This window comes from Cryptomeria japonica, chromosome 10 (genome assembly GCF_030272615.1).
Source record: "Cryptomeria japonica chromosome 10, Sugi_1.0, whole genome shotgun sequence".
Taxonomy (NCBI): Eukaryota; Viridiplantae; Streptophyta; class Pinopsida; order Cupressales; family Cupressaceae; genus Cryptomeria; species Cryptomeria japonica.
Genome location: NC_081414.1, coordinates 11285118 through 11309004, shown reverse-complemented (window position 1 = coordinate 11309004; position 23887 = coordinate 11285118). Strand labels below are relative to the sequence as shown.

General features: G+C 39.6%; 1 protein-coding gene across 1 annotated transcript in view; it reads right to left on the bottom strand.

The window, feature by feature from the left end:
- Window positions 1–21987: 21987 nt before the first annotated feature.
- The window catches only part of LOC131069373 (tubulin-folding cofactor A), a 91726-nt gene continuing 89826 nt past the window's right edge, over window positions 21988–23887 (bottom strand). The window contains exons 2-4 of the mRNA XM_058004745.1: window positions 23016–23187; window positions 22496–22582; window positions 21988–22349 (exon numbers count right to left, since the gene is read on the bottom strand). Of these exons, the coding sequence (XP_057860728.1) occupies window positions 22251–22349; window positions 22496–22582; window positions 23016–23168 (339 nt within the window). The 5' untranslated portion in view covers window positions 23169–23187 and the 3' untranslated portion in view covers window positions 21988–22250. The remainder of the gene's footprint in view (window positions 22350–22495; window positions 22583–23015; window positions 23188–23887) is intronic.

Sequence of the window (23887 nt, the reverse complement as noted above, 5' to 3'; positions counted from 1 at the left end):
GCTCAGCTTGGAGGACTTTGGGCCAACCTGCAAGACAGTTTTGAGGTTAGGGAGAAGAGATATAACAGGTTATATGTGCCATAGGTAAAAGAATTCAGAATTGAGACTAACCTCCCTAAAGACCTTAGGGATGATGGAGACTTACTTGATCCAGTTTATAGGGAATCAGAGATAGATAAAAGGCCCCTCTCCCCAATAGAGTGGTCTGCAAGTGAAGACACAAATATGGAAAAAGTTTCTCAAGTGGTCATCAATAGGACCAAGCAATGGTTAGGTCAAAGGGTAAGGCCTAGTGTCTCAAAGGCAAAACAAAAGGAGTCCACTTCAGGGGTACCTCAATCAAGGGTCCATAAAGAGTACACTCGGAAGACAAGGTTAGCCTCAAGGCAAAATGCGTCCACTGATCCAGATGAGAAGGACAAACCTCAAGAAAGTACTGAGGACTTAATCAAGAAACTCCAAGAAAAGATGAGGGAGTTAGAATTGTTAAAGAAGGCAGCGGACCTGGGAGTGATCGATAGATTGGGAATGGTACCACTTGCCAAAGTTCTCCCACCAAGGACGGCTATAGGGCAGACTGCAGGAGAGGGTACCCAAGAGAAAGAAGAAGATATAGAAATTACTGAGGATATACCTACTCAACTACCTTCAACAGATGCCACACATGCTCCAGGCACCAACACCCCTGTACCACCACTAGTCAATATACCCGCAAGGTAGCCTGGAGTGCAAGGCTTCAGGTCTACCACTGAAGAAATAAAAGTTAGAAACATCGATTCGGATTCAAATCAAGAGGAAGAAGATCTTGAACAACAACGGTCGCTAGAAGGCGAGCAAGAAGGGGATGAGGCAGAAGACCTATTGAATGAAAGACTAGTGCTAACCCCTCAAGATCAAGAGGACCTCCTCAAGGATATAGTAGTTAGGAAAGGTGAAATAGAGGCAGGTGGGAAAGAGATGGCATTTAATGAGGAGGTCAGTGGAAAACTAGGAGAGTTACATAAGCAATAGGCTCTCCACACCAATCTAGCCTGTCAAATTATCCCACCTCAAGACCCCGAGAAAACAGAAATAGAAGTGAGAGACGAAGCAGAGGAGAAGGCAGAGGTCCATGTTATGATTGTGGATATAGTGTCACATCAAGGTGACAAGGATGAAGATATACTGCAATGGCTGGAGTTTACCTTTTGGAAGAAAAAGTGAAAAGCAGAGCTCCCTAAGGTCACTCTACAACAAGTAATCACTGAGGAGGCACCAAAGGTTAAGAAGCTGAAAACTATTCATCATCTATCAAAAATTGGTTCCGGTGAAGTGATTGCAAATGTGGCAGTTCCATCCTAAGCCGAGGGACAAGCTTCCCCCAAATATCAAATATCCCAGATAAATTTGGGCAAACAAACCAAGTGGAGGGAGCTAGATACTTTGGAGTTAGCCACGAGTGTCGTCAGAGGGCGTGTAGAGAAGGAGCATACTTCCAACATGGAGCTCAAAGCACAACTAGGGCAATATAAGCAGCTACTAATTGAAATGATAAAACCCCTGGACTCATGCAGAGCTGATGACTTGCCTTCTACCTCATCGCTGCCAGAGGAAGAAGTAAAAGCATTAATGGAGATGAGACGGGTGGCCGCTGCAGCCAAGTCATGGGCCCAAGTAAATGCAGCCAAGATAAGATTATTTTTGCAAGATACTGTGGAGATATATCGTAAGGTGGTACAGGTAGGTGGAGCTTTGGCTTCCTATTCCACGCAATGGGAACAGAAGTTGAATATTTTCAATAAACAATTTCAAATTTTAAAAAAGATATTGCAGCTAGGGGAAGAGATGGTAATGGAGGAGGACCTTTTAGGGGGTGACAATTATGAAAACTTGCAGTCATATGTGTACATATTGGAGCTGAAGATTGAAATGCTTCAGTAGTATATCAAGGATATGACGGAGATTCGGGACCCTCTCCTCAGGGAAATTTTGTCATATGAGAGTTTTGTAAAGGATATGCTAGGACCCTTTGGCCTCAGATTAGCTAATACAGTAATAATGGAGCAGCAACAAGTTTTGGATCAATGGGATGCATATGAGGCACAACACCTAGGACCCTAGGCCCATTTTGATGTCACCCTCATGGACAGGTATACATATCTAATTACTCAGTGTCAGGAGGTGGCAGGCACGGTGAATGAGTTAGAGGAGGGGAGAACGCATGCATATGAAGTTTTGAAGAAATATAAATTTAGAGTTAAGCACGTAGTTGATCCTCCAGTTCAAGCAGTTGCATGTATAGTTGATAATTATAGAGCTTTTACCAAGAAATAAGGAATAAACGCATAATTACTAAAGATGGCAAAGCTTTTTCATAAATCCTTAATCTTGTATTTTCAGCTGCAGCTCCTACTCAAGTTCCAATTTTGAGAGAAATTCTGCATGACTACGAAAACGTGGCTCACTCAACATGGTCTTCGTAGTGCTCATGTAGTCCCCATTTCGTAGTTGTTAAGTGGAGTGTCAAGGCAGAAACTTGCAAGTTAACTACGACTCCTAGTTTCAATTCTTAATTTAGGGTAGGTTTATTTCCTAGATAATAGGGCAAAGAACTTCTATAAATTGAGAAGTTGGATTCATTTGTAAGGGTCCCAAATTGATGATTTGTGGCCCACTTAGAGATTTTAGAATATTTTGCAGATTGTTAAGAAGTTTGAGTTTTTTTTGTTATACATTCATTGAGATTAATATGAGAAGCAACTTGTAGATTGTCTGATCTACATCTATATTCTACCAAATTGTTCTGTGTAATCTAGTAATGTCTATTATTTGGAGTTAGCAACGTGGTTTAATATTTTTGTTTATCACTTTATGAATCATATTGCGCATGTAAGTGATGTATGAGAATTATTGTGATATTGTTGATGATTTTATTTCCATAAATTTGTGAAATTGATGATTTTGCAGGTTTTCTGGAGGTTCGTTGTTGAATGCTAACTTGGATAATATTTGATAATTTCTTGGATTGCAGGTAACTAATTGAGTAGTTCATTAAGTTGTTATTATATTGGTTTTTATTGTTATTTTCTTGTTCCCCTTGATGCTTCACATTTTATTTCCCAAAGAATCTTAAACCATAAAAACACAAAAAGAAAGGAAGTGCAGTTATCCATAACTAGCGAGATTTAGTCCCAACCAACAGGCCCTTTTACAAGTACAACCACATCAACCATTGGGCTACCCATCATCATCGTGACCTGACTATAGAGACCTTGGGGTAGTGAGTTTTCCCAAATTCATTGCTTTTTAGGAGAGGTGGTGAGTGTTCACATTGGCTACCTAACTGTTGGTGGGTGTGTCAAAACAGTCATCAATAGGTTGATCATTCGAACAACGAATATGTGTAAATGAAAGTGACAGCGAAGAAGTGGTAACACAAGAAGAAGCACAGGAAGATTGCTTGATAGAGGACTTGATAGATCTGTGGGAAGTTTCGGTCACACGGTATGTGCAGAGGGAAGCTCAGGAGCGAGTGGTCCATGAAGGCAAAGTAAGCGATGAACTCATAGTGAACCCTGTAGTCTTTGATCTTCTCAAAAGAATTCCAAGGTTGTTGTCATTAAACCTAATTGAATTGCAAAACCAATAGAGGAGACTAGCCGAGAGCAACGTCATCAACAAATACTACGAAGAGAGGACTCGTAGGGAGGAAGAAGAGTGGGATACTAGCAGACATTGTACCCCAGCAATTAATGCCCCTATGCCCAAACTAGGACTGACATACAAGACACACCAAAGATAAGAGAGAAACATCAGTAAGGAGATCCCTTCGCCTGAGAAAACAAAGTGAAAGCAAATGGTGGTTAAGATGAATCATCAAAGGTTCAGAGAGCCTAGTGAGAAGTAGGAGTAGGAGTGCAAGCAGAAGTTGTAGTCGGGAGAGGCAAAAATTGTGTATGTGGAAGGAGGTGGTAGAGGTTGCCAAGAACCTACCACTCCAGACATAATGGAGGAAGATTTTGTTGACCAAGAAGGACACCCTACTTCAAGTGACAACTCTATAACTGACTCTGAGAATGGCCTATCTGTACACTTGGTACATGACGAAGAGGAGGTACTAAATCTCGAGGCCAAGATTGCCAAAATCCTTGAAAAAAACTTATGCTGAATCGGGAATTTGTCCCTCACAAACCAACCGAGAATAGGGGGTTTGAGTTGAAGACTCTGGGAAGGAGTGAATACTGAAGCAAAGAAGGAGACCAAGTTGTAGAAGACGCAGAAGGTGGATGCGTAGGAAGATCGTGCATAGCTGAGAGTGCAAGAGAGTCATAGGAACGCAAACAAGAGCAAGACCGTCCAATCTAGTTAAACACACATGGTACCTTCCAAGTGAAGACAATCAAGACAATGTTGAATACCCAGGAGAGGCAAAAACTCCCAAAATTCACAAGGGATGGATCAAAGGATCCATTGCACCATTGCAAGACTTGCATAACAATATGGGAGGTGAATGGTAAGCATGACCAAGATTATTGGTTAAAGGCATTTTCAGCTACCCTACGGGGAATTGTCATTGACTGGTATACAGACCTTGACACTAAGGACAAGAGGGGATGTAGTGAATTGTGGAAGGCATTTCAAGATGAATTCAAACTTCTCTATGATGACAATGAGAATTTTACAGAGATTTACAACACCCGACAAGGGAAGAACGAGAATGTACAAGCATAAAATCATAAGCTCAACGAACTAGTGAAGAAGATGGAAATGAACTAGCAGATGGACTCAAGAAATGGTGGTTTGTTAAGGGATTGATTCCCTCCTTGAGGAAGAAAATGAAGTTCGAGCCACCGTCCTCATATGTCAATGCCTACAATTGGGAAATGGACATAGAAAGTGAGAATAAGACATCCCAGGAAAGAAGAAAGTGAGTGATGATGATATTACTGGAGAGAGAAGTGATGGGGAATCAAAGATTGTACAATCCCTATGAAAGGATATGTTGCGACTGATGGAGTTAAAAGCAGAGAAAGAGAGCAATAAGGGCGATAAAGAGTTGTAGTGCACTGACTGTAAGGCAAAAGGTTAGACAAGGACTAGCTGCTCCAAAAATTCATTTTGTGACATCTGTTAGGTATTGGTACATTCCATCAAGGAATTCCCCTACAATCTCAAAACAAGAAGCACACAAGTGTTCTTCGTCCAAGAGGAGAAAACAACTCCTCTGGCCATACTTCCAAAACCACCTGCTAATTCTAATGCATCTCCTGGAGGATATCAAAATAATAGGTGAGGGAATAATAATAGCCATAACAACACCCCATGGAGGAGAATACAGTATGATGAGAAGGGTAGACCCACAATCCAATGTCAGAGTTGCAACGAATGGGGTCACTTTGCACACAATTGTGAAAGTGTCCAAAGGAACAATGTAGGGTTGCTATGAAAATGGTGTGGACCCGGAAACCATGAAGAAACCAACTGCTTGAGACAGAAGGAGGTGAACATACTAGAAGTGAAGGAGCCAGATGAGGACATACTAGCGATTATCAGACTCCAGACTAAGAAGCTAGTATATCTGGACCCTCGTACAAAGGAGAGGCTTTGGGTGGTTAAGGATAACATAGAACGGGAAATAGCCGAAGAGAGAAAGGTTTCAAGTGAGACCACCAATACTCCACTAAGGTCTAAATGAATTTTTTTTTATCATGAGACCACAATACCCGTACGAGTATCCAACCTTTTGCAAACCATGCCACAATTAAAGATGGCCATTACCAATGTAGTCAATGACAATGGAGTTGGTCAGGAGCACAACAAGCCAATAGAGAAGCCAATAGAGAAGCCAATAGGCAGGTTGGGCATTGACCCGTTGTTACTGATAGTATGCATCAAGAGGAAGCTAACTGTGGTTGAGATAATAATGGGATGCAAGTTCAAAAAAACACAATCGTCGACGAAGGCTCGGGCATGAATGTGCTACCAGAGGAGACTTGGAAGGGGCTTGGCAAGCCAACACTTTGGCCCCCAACATTCCATCTGGTAGGTGTGGACCAACATGGCATCAAACCACTCAGAATGCTAATGACACAAAAGGTCACCATTGGCACCCAACATTTCTTCCTGGACTTTGTTGTCATCCCACTAGAGAAGAAGGCGTATGACGCCCTTGTTGAAAAAGGTTAGCTGATCAACTCGGACTCTGATGATTCTAATGATTATGAATGGGGTACGAAGCATGGAAAGGGAAGGATGGAACCTAATAACGAAGGGGTACTGGAACTGGAAGGCTTCTTGAGGGATGAGACAACTCTCTCAAAAGGCTATTCCACTGGCAAATGGAGGACTATGAGGTCTTCCACTTAGACTACAATATGTTGCAAATTAGTGAAATTGAAAAGGTTGGTGATGGTACAGAAAGTTCCACCTTTCCACCATAGTATGAAGAGTATAGGGAGGGAGTGGTGAAGGTGGACGATACCCCTATCCATCAGTTCGAGAGGCATAAGACCATCAAGTACAAAGAACCAAACATAAAAAAATTAAACCTAGGGGATGAGGATGACCCAAAGGTGATCTTGGTGGGGGACAACCAGAACCTATACTGCAGGCAGAAACATTCAAGATATTCCTTGAGTACAAGGACACCTTTGTTTGGATATAAAAATATTTAAAAGGGATACCTCCAGAACTTTGCATACAAAAAATCCCTCTCATACTAGTTGTGCATCCCATATAGAAGAGGCCCTATAGGATGAACAAGAACTATGCCGCGAAGGTGAATGAAGAAATCGAGAAAATGTTAGAAGCAGGCATTGTCTTCAAAGTGGAGACAAGTGAATGGATATCACCAATTTTTATTTCCCTGAAGGAGGTGAATGAAATCCGTATCTATGTGGACTTTAGGTGTCCAAACATAGTCACAATCAAGGATCCTTTTTCCAATTTCATTCATAGATAGCATTCTAGAGGAGGTGGGAGGCCACGAGATGTACTCATTCATGGACAGGTTTTTTGGTTACAACTAGATCAGTATTGCCAAAGAGGACAAATTGAAGACCACTTTCGTGGTAGAGGATGGAGCATATGCCTACAACTAAATGCCATTTGGTCTATGTAATTCTCCGACCAACTTTCAACAAATAATACTGCATATATTTTATAAGATGTCCATGGGAAATTTTAAGGTCTTCCTAGATGACTGGTCTATCTACAACGGGCGAGAGACCCATCTTAGAGCACTAAGGAAATGCATGAAAATGTGTCGAAGGACGCATTTGGCTCTCAACCCGAAGAAATTGTTGGTTTATGGTACCCCAAGGCAAGTTATTAGGTCACATAGTATGTAAGAGGGGGTTAAAGACAAATCCCGATAAAATTGGTTATCATTACAATGGAGAGTTTGAAGGATGTGACCAGAGTGAAATCCTTCATCAAACACGTGGGCTACTACCAGAGATTCATAAAAAATTTAGCATAGTGTAATGTCCCCAATTTTAATAAAGTGACTTAATAAATCTACCACTGGAATGTACCCAACCGTACGGTACCCAAATTTCCACCACACGTCACATACCACTGTGATGTACCGATGCTCTCTTATGGCACAGTACCTGAGGGAAGCACCTGATGGAAGTCCCCGAGGGAAATAACCAAGGGAAGTATACCCGAGGGCAATTATAGAGGGAAGTATACCCAAGGGAAAAGTACTTGAGGGAAGTACCTGAGGGCAAAGTACCTGAGGGCAATTACCGAGCGAAGTACCCAAGGGAAGCCTTCGGCCCTCAATCAACTGCACTCGACACCCTTCAGCTCCGGACGCAAGTTCCACTCATACGGAAAAGTAGGCCGCCACTTCCAAACACTCTGTACGGTATTGTTACTTCCACTGAATGATCCAATCGTAGATAATTCCTCCATCGATAAGATTATTGCAGGTACAAGAATGAATTATCAACACAGAGTATACACCAACAACATTGAATGGCCAAGAACTAGATATTTGTAATTATATTTCCACACAGTAGAGATAGATCCGACAATAAAGTACAAAGTGAAATATCAGAAATGATATCTCCAACCACAAACTAGGGTGGTTGTTAACCACCGAAACTTCGATTACAGAATAGGGAGGATCTTGCACCTCTAAAACTGCAACAGTGCCAAACTCCAACTGGAATTTGCAGATACAAAGAAAATATAAAATTCACCATGCCATACAACTATGCCAAACTCGGCCTTATAAAGAGCTCCAGGAAGTTTCCCAAAGGGTTACAAGTAGGCCGACTATAGTTTATTATTTTATTAATTTGGGCCCCTTTATTTAATAATTAAATTAATTAACTAAATAAGTCCTTATGATATTATTTAAAATTTAGGACAACTTAATAAAGTCACTTTATTAAAATTGGGGACATTACAGTCCAACCCGCCCAAAGATTGCTTGCCCTCAAGCAATATGTAACTATCTGCCAGCTCACAAGCTCCGGGATCCCAAACCATGCACGGATGTTGGTAGCCATATCCGCTGAAAGCTTGACACCGCACCATGACTGCGAGCACCACCTACAAATACCCAATCAGCTTGCGGTGCTCCACTCTGATATAAACATTGCCCTACTCGGAGTTGAGGATATAAACATTACCCTGCTCGAAGTTCACATCGCACCATGACTACGAGCACCACCTACAAATCCCCAATCAGTTTGCGGTGCTCCACTCTGATATAAACTTTGCCCTCAGGGAAGTACCTGAGGGCAATTACCGAGGGAAGTACTTGAGGGAAGCACTCCAGGGCAAAGTACCTTCGACACCTTCGACCCTCAATCAATTGCACTTGACACCCTTTGGCTCCAGACGCAAGTTCCACTTGTACAGAAAAGTAGGCCACCACTTCCAAACACTCTGTACGATATTGTTACTTCCACTGGAGGATCCAATCGTAGATAATTCCTTCGTCGATAAGATTATTGCATGTACGGGAAGGAATTATCAACACAGAGTATACACCAACAACATTGAATGACCAAGAACTAGATATTTGTAATTATATTTCCACACGGTAGAGATAGATCTGACAATAAAGTACAAAGTGAAATATTAGAAATGATATCTCCAATGACAGACTAGGGTGGCTGCTAACCACCAAAACTACGATTACAGAAGGGAGGATCTTGCACCTCCAAAACTGCAATAGTGCCAAACTCCAACTGCAATTCGAAGATACAAAGAAAATATAAAATTCACCATGCCATACAACTATGCCAAGCTCAGCCTTATAAAGGGCTCCGGGAAGTTTCCTGAAGGGTTACAAGTAGGCTGACAATAGTTTTTTATTTTATTAATTTGGGCCCCTTTTAATAATTAAATTAATCAATTAAATAAGTCCTTATGATATTATTTAAAATTTAGGACCACTTAATTAATTAACTTAATTAAGTCACTTTATTAAAATTGGGGACATTACAGTCCTCCCAACCCAAAGATTGCTTGCCCTCAAGCAATTCGCAACTATTTGCCATCTGACAAGCTCCGAGATCCCAAACCATGCGTGGATGGTGGTAGCCATATCCACTAAAAGCTTGATGACACACCATGACTGCTAGTTCGCATCTCAATGAAGTAGATCAACCATTGTTGGCTTGAAAAAATTCATACAAACATCTTCATCCTTGCAGTTGTCATGAAAGTTTAAGTCTTCTCCACTTGAAGGGACAATTGTTGTCTCTGGTTTGTCCATATCCTCTTGTCGCTAGGGTGAACATGTGAACTTGTGTTCATCTTTCTTGGATTCTGATTGAGTTCCTAATTCTCCTCTTTTATTTTCCTTACATAGTACCTATCAAAGGATTCGATAGCCTTGACCTCCTCAGGTTCACTTGAGTATTCATCAAAGATTCTGATAACCTCCTCATGCACAGGTATACTTTTTCCTATCAGAACAAGATGTTCTTGAAATGTCAGAAGATTCTTCCTCTTTTGATATTTGTTATACCACTTGGTGATTTTATTGGCAGCAATTTTATTATCCCTTTCTTCCATTTTTGTAGTCATCCCAAGCATTCCACAGGTTGGCAGGATTTTGGCTTTGATACCACTGTAATGTACCCAATTGTACGGTACCCAAATTTTCACCACACGTCACATACCACTGTGATGTACCGATGCTCTCTTACGACACAATACCCGAGGGAAGTACCCGAGGGCAAAGTACCCGAGGGAAGTATACTCGAGGGCAAAGTACCCGAGGAAAGTATACCCGAGGGCAATTACCGAGGGAAGTATACCTGAGGGCAAAGTACTTGAGGGAAGTACCCAAGGGCAATTACTGAGGCAAGTACTTGTTAGTGAACATATTTGCTCTTTATTTTTAAATGATTAATCTTAAACTCTGTTACCTTATTCTAAGAACAAATGATTCACTGAACAGTTGGGTAAGTGTTGTTCTAATCACTTCCCTCTGAATTTTTTTTGCATAGGTACAGCTCCCTATCTTGATTTTTCATGAAATGTGTTTTATTTTTATTTATATCTAAATGAAAGCTTTTAACTAGAAAGCGTGTAAGGCCGCCTATTTCATTCTTGGATGAAAGGCTCAAACTTTTCTCATGTCTCATAAAACAATGGAAGCTATTTTCTTAATTTTCAAAACATGTAACTACAGCAACTGAAACAAAGTTCAATATACTTCTTCCACCTAAACTGATAAAAGATGAACAGATTCAGGGAAAATAAATCCGCCCTCAATCATGAATCTTTTCTAGAGTAAACAACACATTCAAAGGAAAGAACATCAGAGGAATAATGAAATATTGCAATGAAATGATCAATTACTGTTACTTGATCGGATGAACACATGCAAAGATATGTTATCTATTCGGATTCAAAATACACAGATCTTTCTTCTCCCCAAAAACAATATGATCAGATTTCATATATATATCCTTATGCAACAAAGGCACAAAAACACATCTACCAATCTTTTTCCAAAACAGATCCCAATCATCTAATTCTTCCTTTGATTAAGAACAGAAAATACCAAAACAAAAACTTCAGTCGAAGTTCACAAAATTAGTTACTAAAATCTAACCCCTCTACCATCTGTTTTACTTAATTTATAGTCTAAATGGGGGCGGTCTCCCTAAAAACTCAACCACTCCCCGATAAAACAGTTACAAAACCAACAAAGAGTATTTTGGGACAGATGTCCCGAAGTTTCTGCATAACCATAAGAAATGTTTTAAAAATAAAGAAAACTAGCCCTAAGCGGATGCATTATGTCATATTCCATCATTATCATCCTCTCCATCTTCGCGGGCATCATGAGCAGCTATGAGTTCTTGAACCATGGATTGGCTCGGGACTTTCATTGCATTGAGTTTTGCCTTTGCCACCTCTTTATTCCACTTATGTTGCACCATCTTCTCTGAGTGTTTCGGCAGTTGATCATTCCCAATGAAAACCATAGATTCGATCCTAGCCACCTTGGTTATATCCTCCGGCGTGAAGCTACTCTTGACTCTGATCTTCTCCATGTTCAACCGAAAAGATTTGATTGCTTCTTGTGTGCTTGACCCGCAGATTCCTAACTCCCAGTCATGATCGGGATTAACCACTTTATTATCCTTGACTATACTGCTTTGCAAATCCTGGAGTTCATAGACAGAGGTTCTTGCATCCGTAATCACCGACTGAAAGGTGAGCACTCGCCACATGATAGTTTTCTTCAACACGAAAAGTTGAAATTCATCGGCCACCAACTTAATTGAATGTTTCGTCAGAAACCTGGTAGTCCCATATTCTTCGATTTTGGCAAATAGAGGCAGGACATTTTGCCATTTGTGCTCTTCTTTCTCCCATGGTACAAGTTGGTTTTGGATTTCAGAAATCAAGCTCTGTACTTCATCACACAATTTTCGGGAGTCGGTTATGTACTTTTCACCATCTTTGATTATTTGTTCACTCCACTTCTCAACCGCTTCAACGATGCTTTTAGCCCGTTGAACTTGGTTCATCAACTTCTTGTTTTCTGAGGAAGTTGGGTCAAAATTCTCAGTGGCATGGGATATTGGAATTGCTCCAAGGCAACCGATACCATCGATGAACTGAGCCAAAACACTTATGTGTCTTTTAAGTTCTCTTTTCTCCCATCCATCCTTCTTTGAGCGGGTAAGCATCTTCTTTGCTGACACTTGGAAAAAATGGTTATCTGTATCTCTGCTCATCTTTCCCAACTCTACTTTTGTGATTTCAAAATCATTAGGACCAGCCTCTCTATTTTCTTCTTTCGGCTTGTATGAGGCAATTTCGGCCATCCATTTTCCAGTTTCTTCGTCATTGTTTAGGTGAGCAGTGGTCTTGAACCTCTTCGGCTTTGGATTCTTCTCGGAGTACTTAGCAACCATCTCCTGAATCGGAATGGTCACAAGAAGAAAGCTCCTTTTCTTGTTCACTGAGGTTGTTAACCATTTAGGGGTCGCAACGGAACAAGAAGTTCCTTCAATCATTTTCGGTGGTGGCGTCATTGCCACAGTCACTGTTTGGGAGTCTAGAGCAGAAGCAACTTCACCATCCAAATCTTCAATTTCAAAAATTTGAGCCTCAAGCACGGCATCTTTTACCCCCATATCCTTGACCTGGTCCATCTTCCTCTGGGCGACACTACGTGATCGAGTATGCCGAGGAGTACTGAAATCCAGAGTTGGGCTAGACCTGCGTCTAGGCTAAGCCGACTTGATTTCCTTACCTGCACGAACAGGAGCACTGTTAGAAGGACATTTTGGTGAAAATATATTTCTGTAAAGCGGAAAAATCGAACCCTAGTTGTTCTCCCCTTCCCAACTCCAAGGAGAGAGAAGGGAGGTCACTAGGGTTGATGGTTTTCACTTAGGATAGACTTTACATTCAAAAGAGGGGTTGAAACCCACAAGATCCAATCCCACACAATGCAGGATTGGATTCTAAATGAGTTTCAAGGGTTAAGACATCAAGGATACCCTCTTTTGTAAAGAATGTAGATAGAATGATTGAACTAGGAATGCATGTAAAGTAGGAAAGATTCACTTATAAACAGAGATAGGGATACGGGATGAAGCTACGGACCTGGAATTAGCAGTAAAATGTCGAGACGGTGTTGTTCTGCAAATTTGAGCGAAAGTTGATGGGACGATGGCGCCCGGCGTGCACACGGTCCTCCGAAAAATCCGCAAAACGAAGGGGGATCTGCTCATCTCTGCACAAGGATTCCAGATCTTCAATTACAGCCGCGTACCTGCAACCTACACACAGAAAAGAGAGGACGATTGGGGGGTTAGGGATTAGGGGTTTGCCTTTAGGTCAAACCCCGGTTTTGGAATTAACCAAGAAATGAGAATGCTGTAAATGTAAATGTTTGTAATGTAAACAAGTATTGATACCTTGTTGTAAGAATGTTTGTATTCTTACATGCGAAGGTGTAATGTATGTTGTATGTGATCTCCTCTTCAATGGTTGAATCCTTGTCTTGAATGCAACACTTAGCCTTGAATGGAGACTTAGAATGCTCAATTGCTTGAAGGAATGCTTGAATGTTGGAATGTTTGAATATCGCTTCCGCGTCTTGCCCTTGCTTATTTCCTTCCTCCCTTTCTAGGAGAGGAAAAGTAGTTTATATACTTGTCAATTAGGGTTGAGAGACTGATTTTCCCGACCTTAGGCCGACCTAGAAACAATATTTTCCAATTTGCAAACTTAAAGACCCGATGCCCAACAAGAGACCGGGCCCAAAATAGGGCCAGGGACCAGGGCGCTGGGCGCCATGGTCCTCTGAAGGACCAGGGCGTTGGGCGCCATGGTCCCACCTCCCGGGACAATAGGGTGCAAGGAGGGATCAGGCCAAGGTGCAGAAAAATGCAGTTTTTGGTGTCACAAGCAAGTTTCGGGGTCTCCATTCAGGTTCAACGTTGCGCCGCCATCGTGAAGACCCAAATGCAGTTGAAATTGCAAGTGTCGCAATTTTAGGACGCTACAATTTCGTGCAGAAAGGGACTTGGCTCCTGGCTTTATTGCTTTCTTTTTAGCCACCCATGCCACAGTTCTTTCTAGAACTCGTTTAGTCCTCAATTGTATGTCATCATTTTCCTCCTCATCTCAATTAATTGAGGGCATTTCAATGTCTACATGGGCAAATATCCTGGTTCAAACAATTCAAGATAATCCTCTTCAAGCCCTTTAACATCTAACTTTATTTGCAAAGAGACAGCCTGTTCTAGTACCAATCTCATGTTTTCCCTTTTGAAAACTTCAAGTTCATCTGTACAGTCTTCCCAAAAGTCTTCTAGCTATGGCATGGGAAGATAAGGCATTAAGCCAAGGCTCTGAGAAAATCCCTTATTGTCAAACCCTTTCCTTTCAGAATACAGAGAGAAATTAAAATTCCTAAGGTCTACTCCTATACTTAGTGCATCAGACATTGAATTACAAGACAACACTCCCAATTGTATTGGAAAATGACCTTCCCACTTGTCCTTAAGTTGTGCCTTCTTGACCACAGAAGTCAGTTGTCTACATACTTTTGCTAGAACAAAACAATTAGAACAGAAGTGTGGAAGCTTGAAGGGTTCCTCTTCAAAGCCCCCTACCCGTATATAGCAAAAGCGTGGGAACTGGATGTAAAAACTACCGAATTTCTTAATCAAGGTCTGTGCATCATCTGAAATCCATTTGGCCTTTGTACCCTTCAGTTCATGACACATATCACCCAGGAATGCATTGTGTATCCTTCTGAAATCTTGTAGGGCATTGTCTTTTTGCAGCATAGGATAGAACTCATACACCGGAACATCTTCCTCAGTGAGCTGCTTTGGTACACCCGTTAACTCCTTAACACAAGCTAGACAATACAAGAGATATGAGGACATGAAGAAGTTTTGTTGAAACTGCTTGGCTAGACTCAACTGCTCTCTCATTGAATCAGCAATTAACTTTGCCCAATCCAAATATTGTTTTCCTTCCAGAACTAATTGCACATAGCAATATATCCAATCATCAAAGCTATAAGCTTTGGCAGAACCTCTGGCTCGATGCAACAAAAGCATCACATCGTGGATATGTGGCAACATGTGGTTCTTGTTAGGATTTTTAGGTAACCTAGAACCACCTCTCTGTGGGACCTTCAACCAGAATTTCGCCACATTATTTTGGTGTCCGGCCCTATTTGCATTGAACTCACTGATTGACTGGGCAGGAGAGAAATTAGAAAACTAGTAATCCGGTATCTTAAAAACTGAAGCAATCACCTCACGGTTAATGGAAAGAAGGGTTTAGCCATTATCTCTCTTAATAGTTTCAGATACAGGGTTATATCGAGCAATACACTTCCGAACCAACTCTGGACAAGGAATTGCTGGAGGAAAGGTTGTGGCTTCTAAAAGTCCACTACTCAAAATCTCTATACAAAAAGACTTAACAATACCCTTGAACACCCTTTCTTTCAAATCTTCGAGGTTCTCTCCTTTCAGGTCAGTATCACTAACTATGGCTTCTGTGAACGCCAAGCTAAAGACGTTTCCAAACAAATGCAAAGTGGACTTCATGACTTCAAAACAAGAAACCTAAATTTGATTGCAGTGAAACCTTCTGTATGAGAGAAAATGCAAGGGAAAACACTGGAGAAAATAAGGAAAGACTCACCTTCACAGTTGTATAATCGGACGACGGCTAGCAGCAAGAAAGACTCCTATCCAGGGATAACATAAACAAAAGTCCAGCAACAAGTAACAAATGCAGAACACAAATGATTTTCATACCTTATTGAGGAAGGTAATGATACAGAGACATTAAATGCAATGATTTCACAATTTCGGTCTGGACGCGACAAGTTGATAGATTAGACCTTCGCACGCATGCATTAAATGCATGGTGGCGTTCTTTTAGAAACTGCTAGTTCCCGAAACGTTCACTTACTTTGAAAAAGCCAAAGAATGACATCACCTTAAGATATGGTTCTGCCTCTCCGTATTTAGCAATGAATGCACTTCCCAAAACATTAGAAACCGCGGGACCCACCAATATTGAACCTAGATGAACATCTTGAACCTACTTCTTGAGTGTTCAAGTAGTTCAAGATGTACGCCACGTCAAACTGTTGACCACTTGGTGTGTCGAACACGTTGAACATATTTGAACCCTTTGAACTCAGTTCAACACAAATGTTATATCACCGAACAGGAAAAACTTTATTAAAGAGCCACTGCAAAACACATAGAGAAAATGTTAGTACGAAAAACTTTTTCTGAACACCTTGGAACCTATTGAACCTAAATGAACCTCTTGAACCCAGTTCAGAATGGTTCGACATGTTAAAGGAGTTCAATCAATTGTCTAAACCTGACTTAAATGAAAAGAAAAAGGATTCGAGGACACATTAAGGACTTGAACCAAGGTAATATGGCATGAACTAGGACTCCAACATAAAAATGAAAAGATGATCCACTCTTGCCATAAGGAATAAATGGCACGGTAACAGTACTCGAGGGCAAATACCCGAGGGAAGCACTCGAGGGCAAAGTACCTTCGACACCTTCGGCCCTCAATCAACTGCACTCAACACCCTTCAGCTCCGGACGCAAGTTCCACTCGTACAGAAAAGTAGACTGCCACTTCCAAACACTTTGTATGGTATTGTAACTTCCACTGAAGGATCCAATCGTAGATAAGCGTTGATGTACTTAGTGAATAAACCAATTATCCAAGGAAAGGTGAGTAGGTGGCTACTCCTACTACAGGAGTTCACCTTCACCATCATAGTACGACCTAGGAGGAGTTATGTTATTGCAGATCAACTGTGGAGGATTAAATCTAGAGAGCCTACGAAGGAGGTGAATGAAAATTTTCCCAATGCCCACCTATTCCAAATTGCGGCATTGCCACCATGGTACAAAAGCATAGGCAAGTACTTGTCCACCTCTACATTTCCAAGGGAGATGTCATTGAGTGAACAACGAAAGATGGCCCTAAAGAGTAAGACATTCCAGCTCATCAACAGACTCCTATACAAGATGGGGTTGGATCAAGTCCTACAGCGGTGCGTAATGCAAGAAGAGATCCAAGGAATACTGAGAGAAGCACATGAAGGATTGGTTGGAGGACATATGGGACCCGATGCAACTACACAAAAAGTACTACTCGTAGGACTGTGGTGGCCAACCCTGCATATCGACGCTCGTGAATGGGTGTTTGGATGTAATACATGCTAGAGGGCAAGTAAACCACTGAGGAGAGACTTTATGCCCTTGTTCCCTTCATAGCCATGGGAATTGTTCAAGAGGTGGGGTCTCAACTTTGTCAAACCATTGAAGGTAAGTTGCATGCACTAGTGTAAGTACATCGTAGTGGCAACCAAGTACCTCACGAAGTGAGCGGAGGCGAGGGCACTTCCAAAAAAAACTACCATCAGCACAACAAGATTTCTCTACAAACATATCGTGACACAGTTTGGCATCCCCATTCACATCAGTTTATTAAATTTAATATATAATATTATTTACATATTTAAAATAGACTTTTATAAAAAGAAAAACATTTTTTTATATATATTAGAAAAACAAATTATAAAGTAAAAAAAAGAAGTAAATAATGGATTTCTTTTAGTATGTTTAGTTTCTTTATTTTAATCAAGTCTAGTCTTATTATAAAAAAGAAGAATTGATGTTTTCTTTTTTTAAGTTAGTGTTTAGATTAAACAAGTCAAAGTAAATTGACTTTGGATAGCATAGTCATTTAAATATTTTTTTTAAACAAGCAAAGCCTTCATAAGGAAATCGATCTTATAAAAGACTTAAGTAGGTTTTTCTTAAAAGTGAATGAATGCTTCTTTTAAAAGCGTGAGATTTGTAAAACTAATTTTAGTGAAAACGTTGTATTCGAATGCAACTCAAATATAAGAAAAGTCCATTTATATATAGAAAGCAAGTATTTTTTTATATGGTATCATATGAAAGTTTTAGAATTATTGATGCATGAACACCATTTTAAGTATGAGTAAATAAAAATTTTAAATATGAGATGTATTATAAGTGTGAGAATCAACACTTTCTTCATGGGAAATCAACTTTCATGCATGCATCTAAATAGTGTTTTTTTTTTTTTGTTTTTTTGTTTTTTGTTGAGGGGGCGGAGCGGTAGGGGGCGTTGGTCAGTGGTTATTATTAGTGTTTGATATGTTTTTAAGGCAGAAGGAAAGCAGATTTAGGGCCATTATTTTAGATAGAGTTTTTTGGGGTTTAGGAGGATAGATTGGAGAATTTACATCAGTATTATGGTTGAGATTTTCAGCACTTTCTAGAGTTTATTTACATCAAAATTTTAATCATTCTTGAAGAGTTTCTATTGGGAGTATTAGTTTCAGCTTTGGGGATTTTTTTCAAGTTCTTTGGAGGGTTTTTTGAGGAGCTGAAACACCACTTTCAAGCACTCTTTAAGCAAATATCAAATCGGTAAGAAGTTAATTTCTCCCTTGTTTCTTTATTATTTTCTTTAATTTATTTCATTTTGGAGTGGAAATGTAGGTTTGAAATAAGAAAACTAAAATTATGGATACATATTTATTAGTTTTTATTCTTTTCCAAATTTATGTATATGTATATGTATATGTATATGTATATGTGTATATGTGTATGTGTATGTGTATGTGTATGTGTATGTGTATGTGTACATATATACATATATATACAAGAGTATATACATGTGTGCATAAATGAAACCAAGCAACCTTAATGCTACAAGCACTATAAAGGATAATGAAATACATAATTCCTTATAAATCTACAATTATATACAATGAATGGAAAAATAATCTCATACACTTTTATTTTCAGATTTATGTGACTGTATTTTATAAACCAAACTTGCTTGGAAAAATGGATTATTTATTGTATTTAAGAGCATAAAGACACGTGGAATACTTTTTTTTCTTTTATTTTAGGTCAAATTGTACTATATGCATAAGACATTATGTATATATATTAACACTTATATTGTTTGGCACATACTAGTTTTTGTTGCATTATAGTTGAAATTTTTTTCATAGGTATTAAGAATTAACATGCATGTATTAGTATTAATGGGATTTGATTGACATATGTATATAGGGATGGTTAAATTATGCTAATCTTTATAAATGATTAAATGCATACGACCATGTAGATCCCTTGATAGCATGAAAGATAGATAGTTGAGTTTATCCTCTTGTGCATAGACAGAGGTATTCATTTTAAGAAATTTTGCATGATTCACAATAAGAAAAAGGATGCATGTAGATTCATAATCTTATCAAAAGGAAAAATAGTTCTCTATCACATTCATGTCTGTTAATTATTTCATTATTGAACAAACAAATTTATGCATATACATGTTTGCATGAGTGTTTTCTTTGAAGAGAGAAGTTCTCTTTTACTTTGTGAGTTATGGATTTATGCGTTTGGGAATGGGTGTCAAATATGGTATAACAGAGAAGGCCAGCCCTCTTTTTGGGATCTTGCTTGAAATTTTAAATTAAAAGTATTTTATTTATAATAAAACATATTTTAAATAAAATATATTCTTAAATGAAAATAATGTATTTAGAATGTATTTTGAACAATAAATTTTTTTATTATTAAATAATAAAAGTATGATTTTCATTTTTTGTAATAAAAATAATTATGTAATTACACAAAAAAATAATGATGTACATTAAAGATGACAGTTAAATTTTTCTATCATATCATTTCAAAACAAAACATAATGTAAACGATGCAACTTCATAAATATCATTTGCATTCTACATTCAAACTACACATCAAGATAACCAAGAATGCAGAATGTCATGAATGCAAAACTTAAACATTCCAAATGCAATATGAACATACTATGTGAGTGTGTGCAAGTACATCGGGTTCCATCATGCATAACCTTACCAAGTGGCAAGGGCACTTCTACCTCAACCAAGTTCTCATCTTCGACATGTACCTGCACTAACTTGCACTCAGATTTGCATCAGTAGGTCAATACCATAAACCATATTCAAAGCACGTATGAGATATTAATCTCATAATCATAATTTAACTTCATTTTAATTTCAGTTTTATTTCAATGCATTTGAATTTAACCCTCTAATTTTACCAATCACGCCCATGTTAAAATTGAAATAAACAAACAACATGAATTATGTCTAATAGTCTACCGATTATACTAATGATAAATGTAAGCATAGGATCGAGATGTGATGACCAAGCAACTCCTATGGGTATTCTACCACAACCTATTAGACCTCTAGAAGGGGCTGTCACATCAACTACGGAAGGTCGTGTACTTAAGGATGGTGTGGCAACTGAAGGGGTGGTACATGAGAGTGCCGCAACCGAAGGGGTGGTACGGAAGATGGCACCCGAAGGGAATACACCTGTGGTCGAAGGGATGACAGGGGATGTCGTGAGCGAAGAGGCAACAAGGGATGTTGATGTCAGGATTGACAGTTTCCTAAGTAGATTTGATGTAGGTACTACAAACATCCCACCATTGTCACCTAGCCTTACTCTGGGCATCCAAGTGGAGCAACATGCAGAAGAGCCCCCAAAAGCCCAAGAGGGTGATATTATGCAAAAGGATGGACAAGCTAGGGATGTGATCGAGATCGAGGAGAGTGCACATCTCGATGGTGAGGGGAATGTATCCAGTAGTAGGAGGCACTAGTTGAGGAATCTAGTAGACAGGCGACACATGTTGGACATCTTCAAGTTTCAAAACCCAACTCACAAGATGCCTTCGGGACCATCCAAAGGCACCTCACAAAGATGGAAGAGATTCTTGCAATCACTCGAGAGGTAGCTAAATTGGCGAAGTGGATCAACATTGGCCTGATACCAACTAAGGTAGAAAGACTCCTGACATTTATGAGTGGATGTAAAGTGGAGTTTGGGCAGCACTTTAGAGCTCAAGGGCAAGATATTGAGACACCTAAAATGGTGGATTCCTGGCATCAACGGCATGTTGGCGAGGAACCAAGTGGGGTACTAGGTACCTTACAGAGCATGGAGAGCACATTTTGTGCTATTTTTTATGAGTTGCAAAAGGCAACCCACTTGGCAGGGGAGGCAGAGGCGGGCAAACTAGCCACAATGGAAGAGTTGATACAACGGGAGTGCCTTACCAGGGCAAAGAAGGAATGGAGAGTGGCGTTAGAGGTTGAATTAGAGCAACAGCGGGTGGCCATTGCGAAGCGAGATATGGCTGAAAGAGGCAAATACCCGTCTAGTTGCATTGTCTAGGCAGTTATAGACTACACAGAAGGACCTTATGGAGGCAATCCAGTTGGTGAAGGTAGCTCTGGAGCACCAGAAGATTGCTAAGAGAGACCTCCAGATTCGGGCTGACCAGGTGCAACATCTCTATCAACAACTTTCCACCTTCTCGGGTGCACCCAAACCCTCAGCTACTCCAGGGACATCCTCTCACATCCCCTCTTCTCAGTAATTCTATAATTGAATAGCCCCATTTTGTTTTCGTCGTCTGGAATACAACTTCTTTTTTTGTGGGGGGCAGGGGGGAGGGGGGAGGGCGCTGATGTAGACGACAAATATGCCACAACTAAATAAATAATACTTTGTTTTGGCAATGTAATGAATTATATTTGTCGTAGGGGTGGTTGGTAGTTGCCAGTAGTTGGCATTCTTAACCAACCGCCGAGAGGTATATATATCACATCTTGTATCGGGAACAAGGTGGTCATGATTGTACACATTGCATGTTTTGGAATAAAGGATAAATCATTCTGCCATATATTGTTGTGAATACTGGATTACTATATTCCCATTACAATTCCCGTTTACTTCCAGTAATAAAGCATATACCCCGTAGGGAGTAAACACAAGATACAATGACATATACATTTAAGCATATCAATGTTTGTACTTGATGAAATGATTAAGATATAACTCATCTTTAGTTCATGGCACAGCAAATAAAAAAAATCCTTAACAAAATGACAAGAAATACAGGAAAAAATTCCTTAAAAGAAAAATAGAAACAGAAAAAAATATCCACCATTCTCGAAGCACACAATGTAAGCAAATGATGCAAACATCTATAGTTTAGCATGTTACAAGAGGTTGCTAGCATATTTGAAATGGCGCTTAGGCACAAGTATTGTCTCATGCACAAGAAAGGCACAATGTAGATTTAAACAACCTCCAAGCCTTCTGCAACATGTTAAAGGTACCAGTTGGAAGTCCTCTCAAGACAATGACTGAGTGACCTCACGATGGTAAGGTCTCAAACAAAGCTTCTACTTCTTTTACTATATTTTTGGCTTCAATAATCTCCTCAGCATCATCACATGGCTTTTCTAGCCCAGCCTGAATCAACAAAATCACGCATAGTCATTTATTTAAAAAAAAGAGATGTTTGAACACAATATATATTTTGAGTTCAGTTGTGAAAGGATATCCTTTAACAATTAATATTTATCCCCTTCACTTTGGAAAGAAAGACTGAAACTTACCAGCATTCCCTGCAAGTCAGCAAGGCCGGACTCAAGACGCTTTCTACAATCAGGAAGCATCATCCTTGATTCTGCCAAGACATTCTCCTAAAACACATCACGAAAGGCTACTCATTCACCATGGAGAACTAGAGAATACTAAATAGACAACATTTACTTTCAAGCAGACTGGCAGAAATAGCAAGATCTCATCTCAAGGCATTGTAAATAAAGTATGAAATGGTCACATGTCAGCGAATTATTTTTTACTCACCAATTCTTTGTTGGTGTTCCATTTTAAATGTAACAACTACTCTATTGCTTTTGTCTGTTATTTGATAGCAGCTGAACTTCTATTGCATTCAGTAATTTACAACCAACTATATTACAAGGTCTTCACAAATTCTGATACGTAAATGATAAGTCCTACGACAGATATATATGTGAAAGCAAAATCAAAACTTGTACTCAAACATAATAGCCAATATTTGTCATAAAAATTTCATGTTCTAGTCTACATCTCTTAAACAAGCACACATACCTGTTGTTTAAGGTCGTAAGGATCAGCACCCTTCTCTTTCATGGCTGCAGTCTTAGCAGCTTCCCTGTCAACTTCCTTTTCATATGAATGAAGCTCTTTAAGGATACGCTTACAACTACCTGTCTTGATTTTAAGAGCTTTCAGAGTTGCCATTACTTTGTTGTCCCTGAAACTGTATGTAAAAAAACATGTTAAGCGCACTACAATAAAGGAAAATAAAAATAAATCATGCCCAACAGGAAATTGGAAATAACCAATTTTCACAAGTCATTTACATAAACACTGTATTTCATTTTATCACGATTACTATGGAACAATACTTGTACAGCATCATCATTATCTATTGAAGAATACATATTCGTAATCACAGTGCTTGTACCCTATCATGATTATCTATTGAAGAATACGTTTACATAATCGTAATGCTCATATATATACATGTAAAAGAGGCACAATCTTTGAAAGACTGAATTTGAATTGTGATTAATAATAGGGAGCATGCCACATTGCACTGCACAAAAAAGAAGTATGGGAGCAACGCACTAGAGTGTGTTGTGCCCTATGGGAAACTGTTGTGCGTTGCACACGCTCCCTGTCACCGACAGGGTCCCCCTTTCCTTTTTTGGTCTTTTCGCCTTCACCCTGTTGAGTTCCACACAGGGTGTCTCGCGTCCTTTTGAGCGTGCCCATAATCAGTGCATGAGATGATGGTGTTGTGAGCGGCAGCCTGTGAATTCGCAAGGTGAGTTGAGCCTTCGGGCATTGAAATTCCAAGAGATCGTTCAGACTTGTAAAATCGCCTGAGATAGGCGTAGAATGATAGAAATTGGCATAACCCTCGAAAATGCCTGAAGTTCGCACAATAAGGGAAT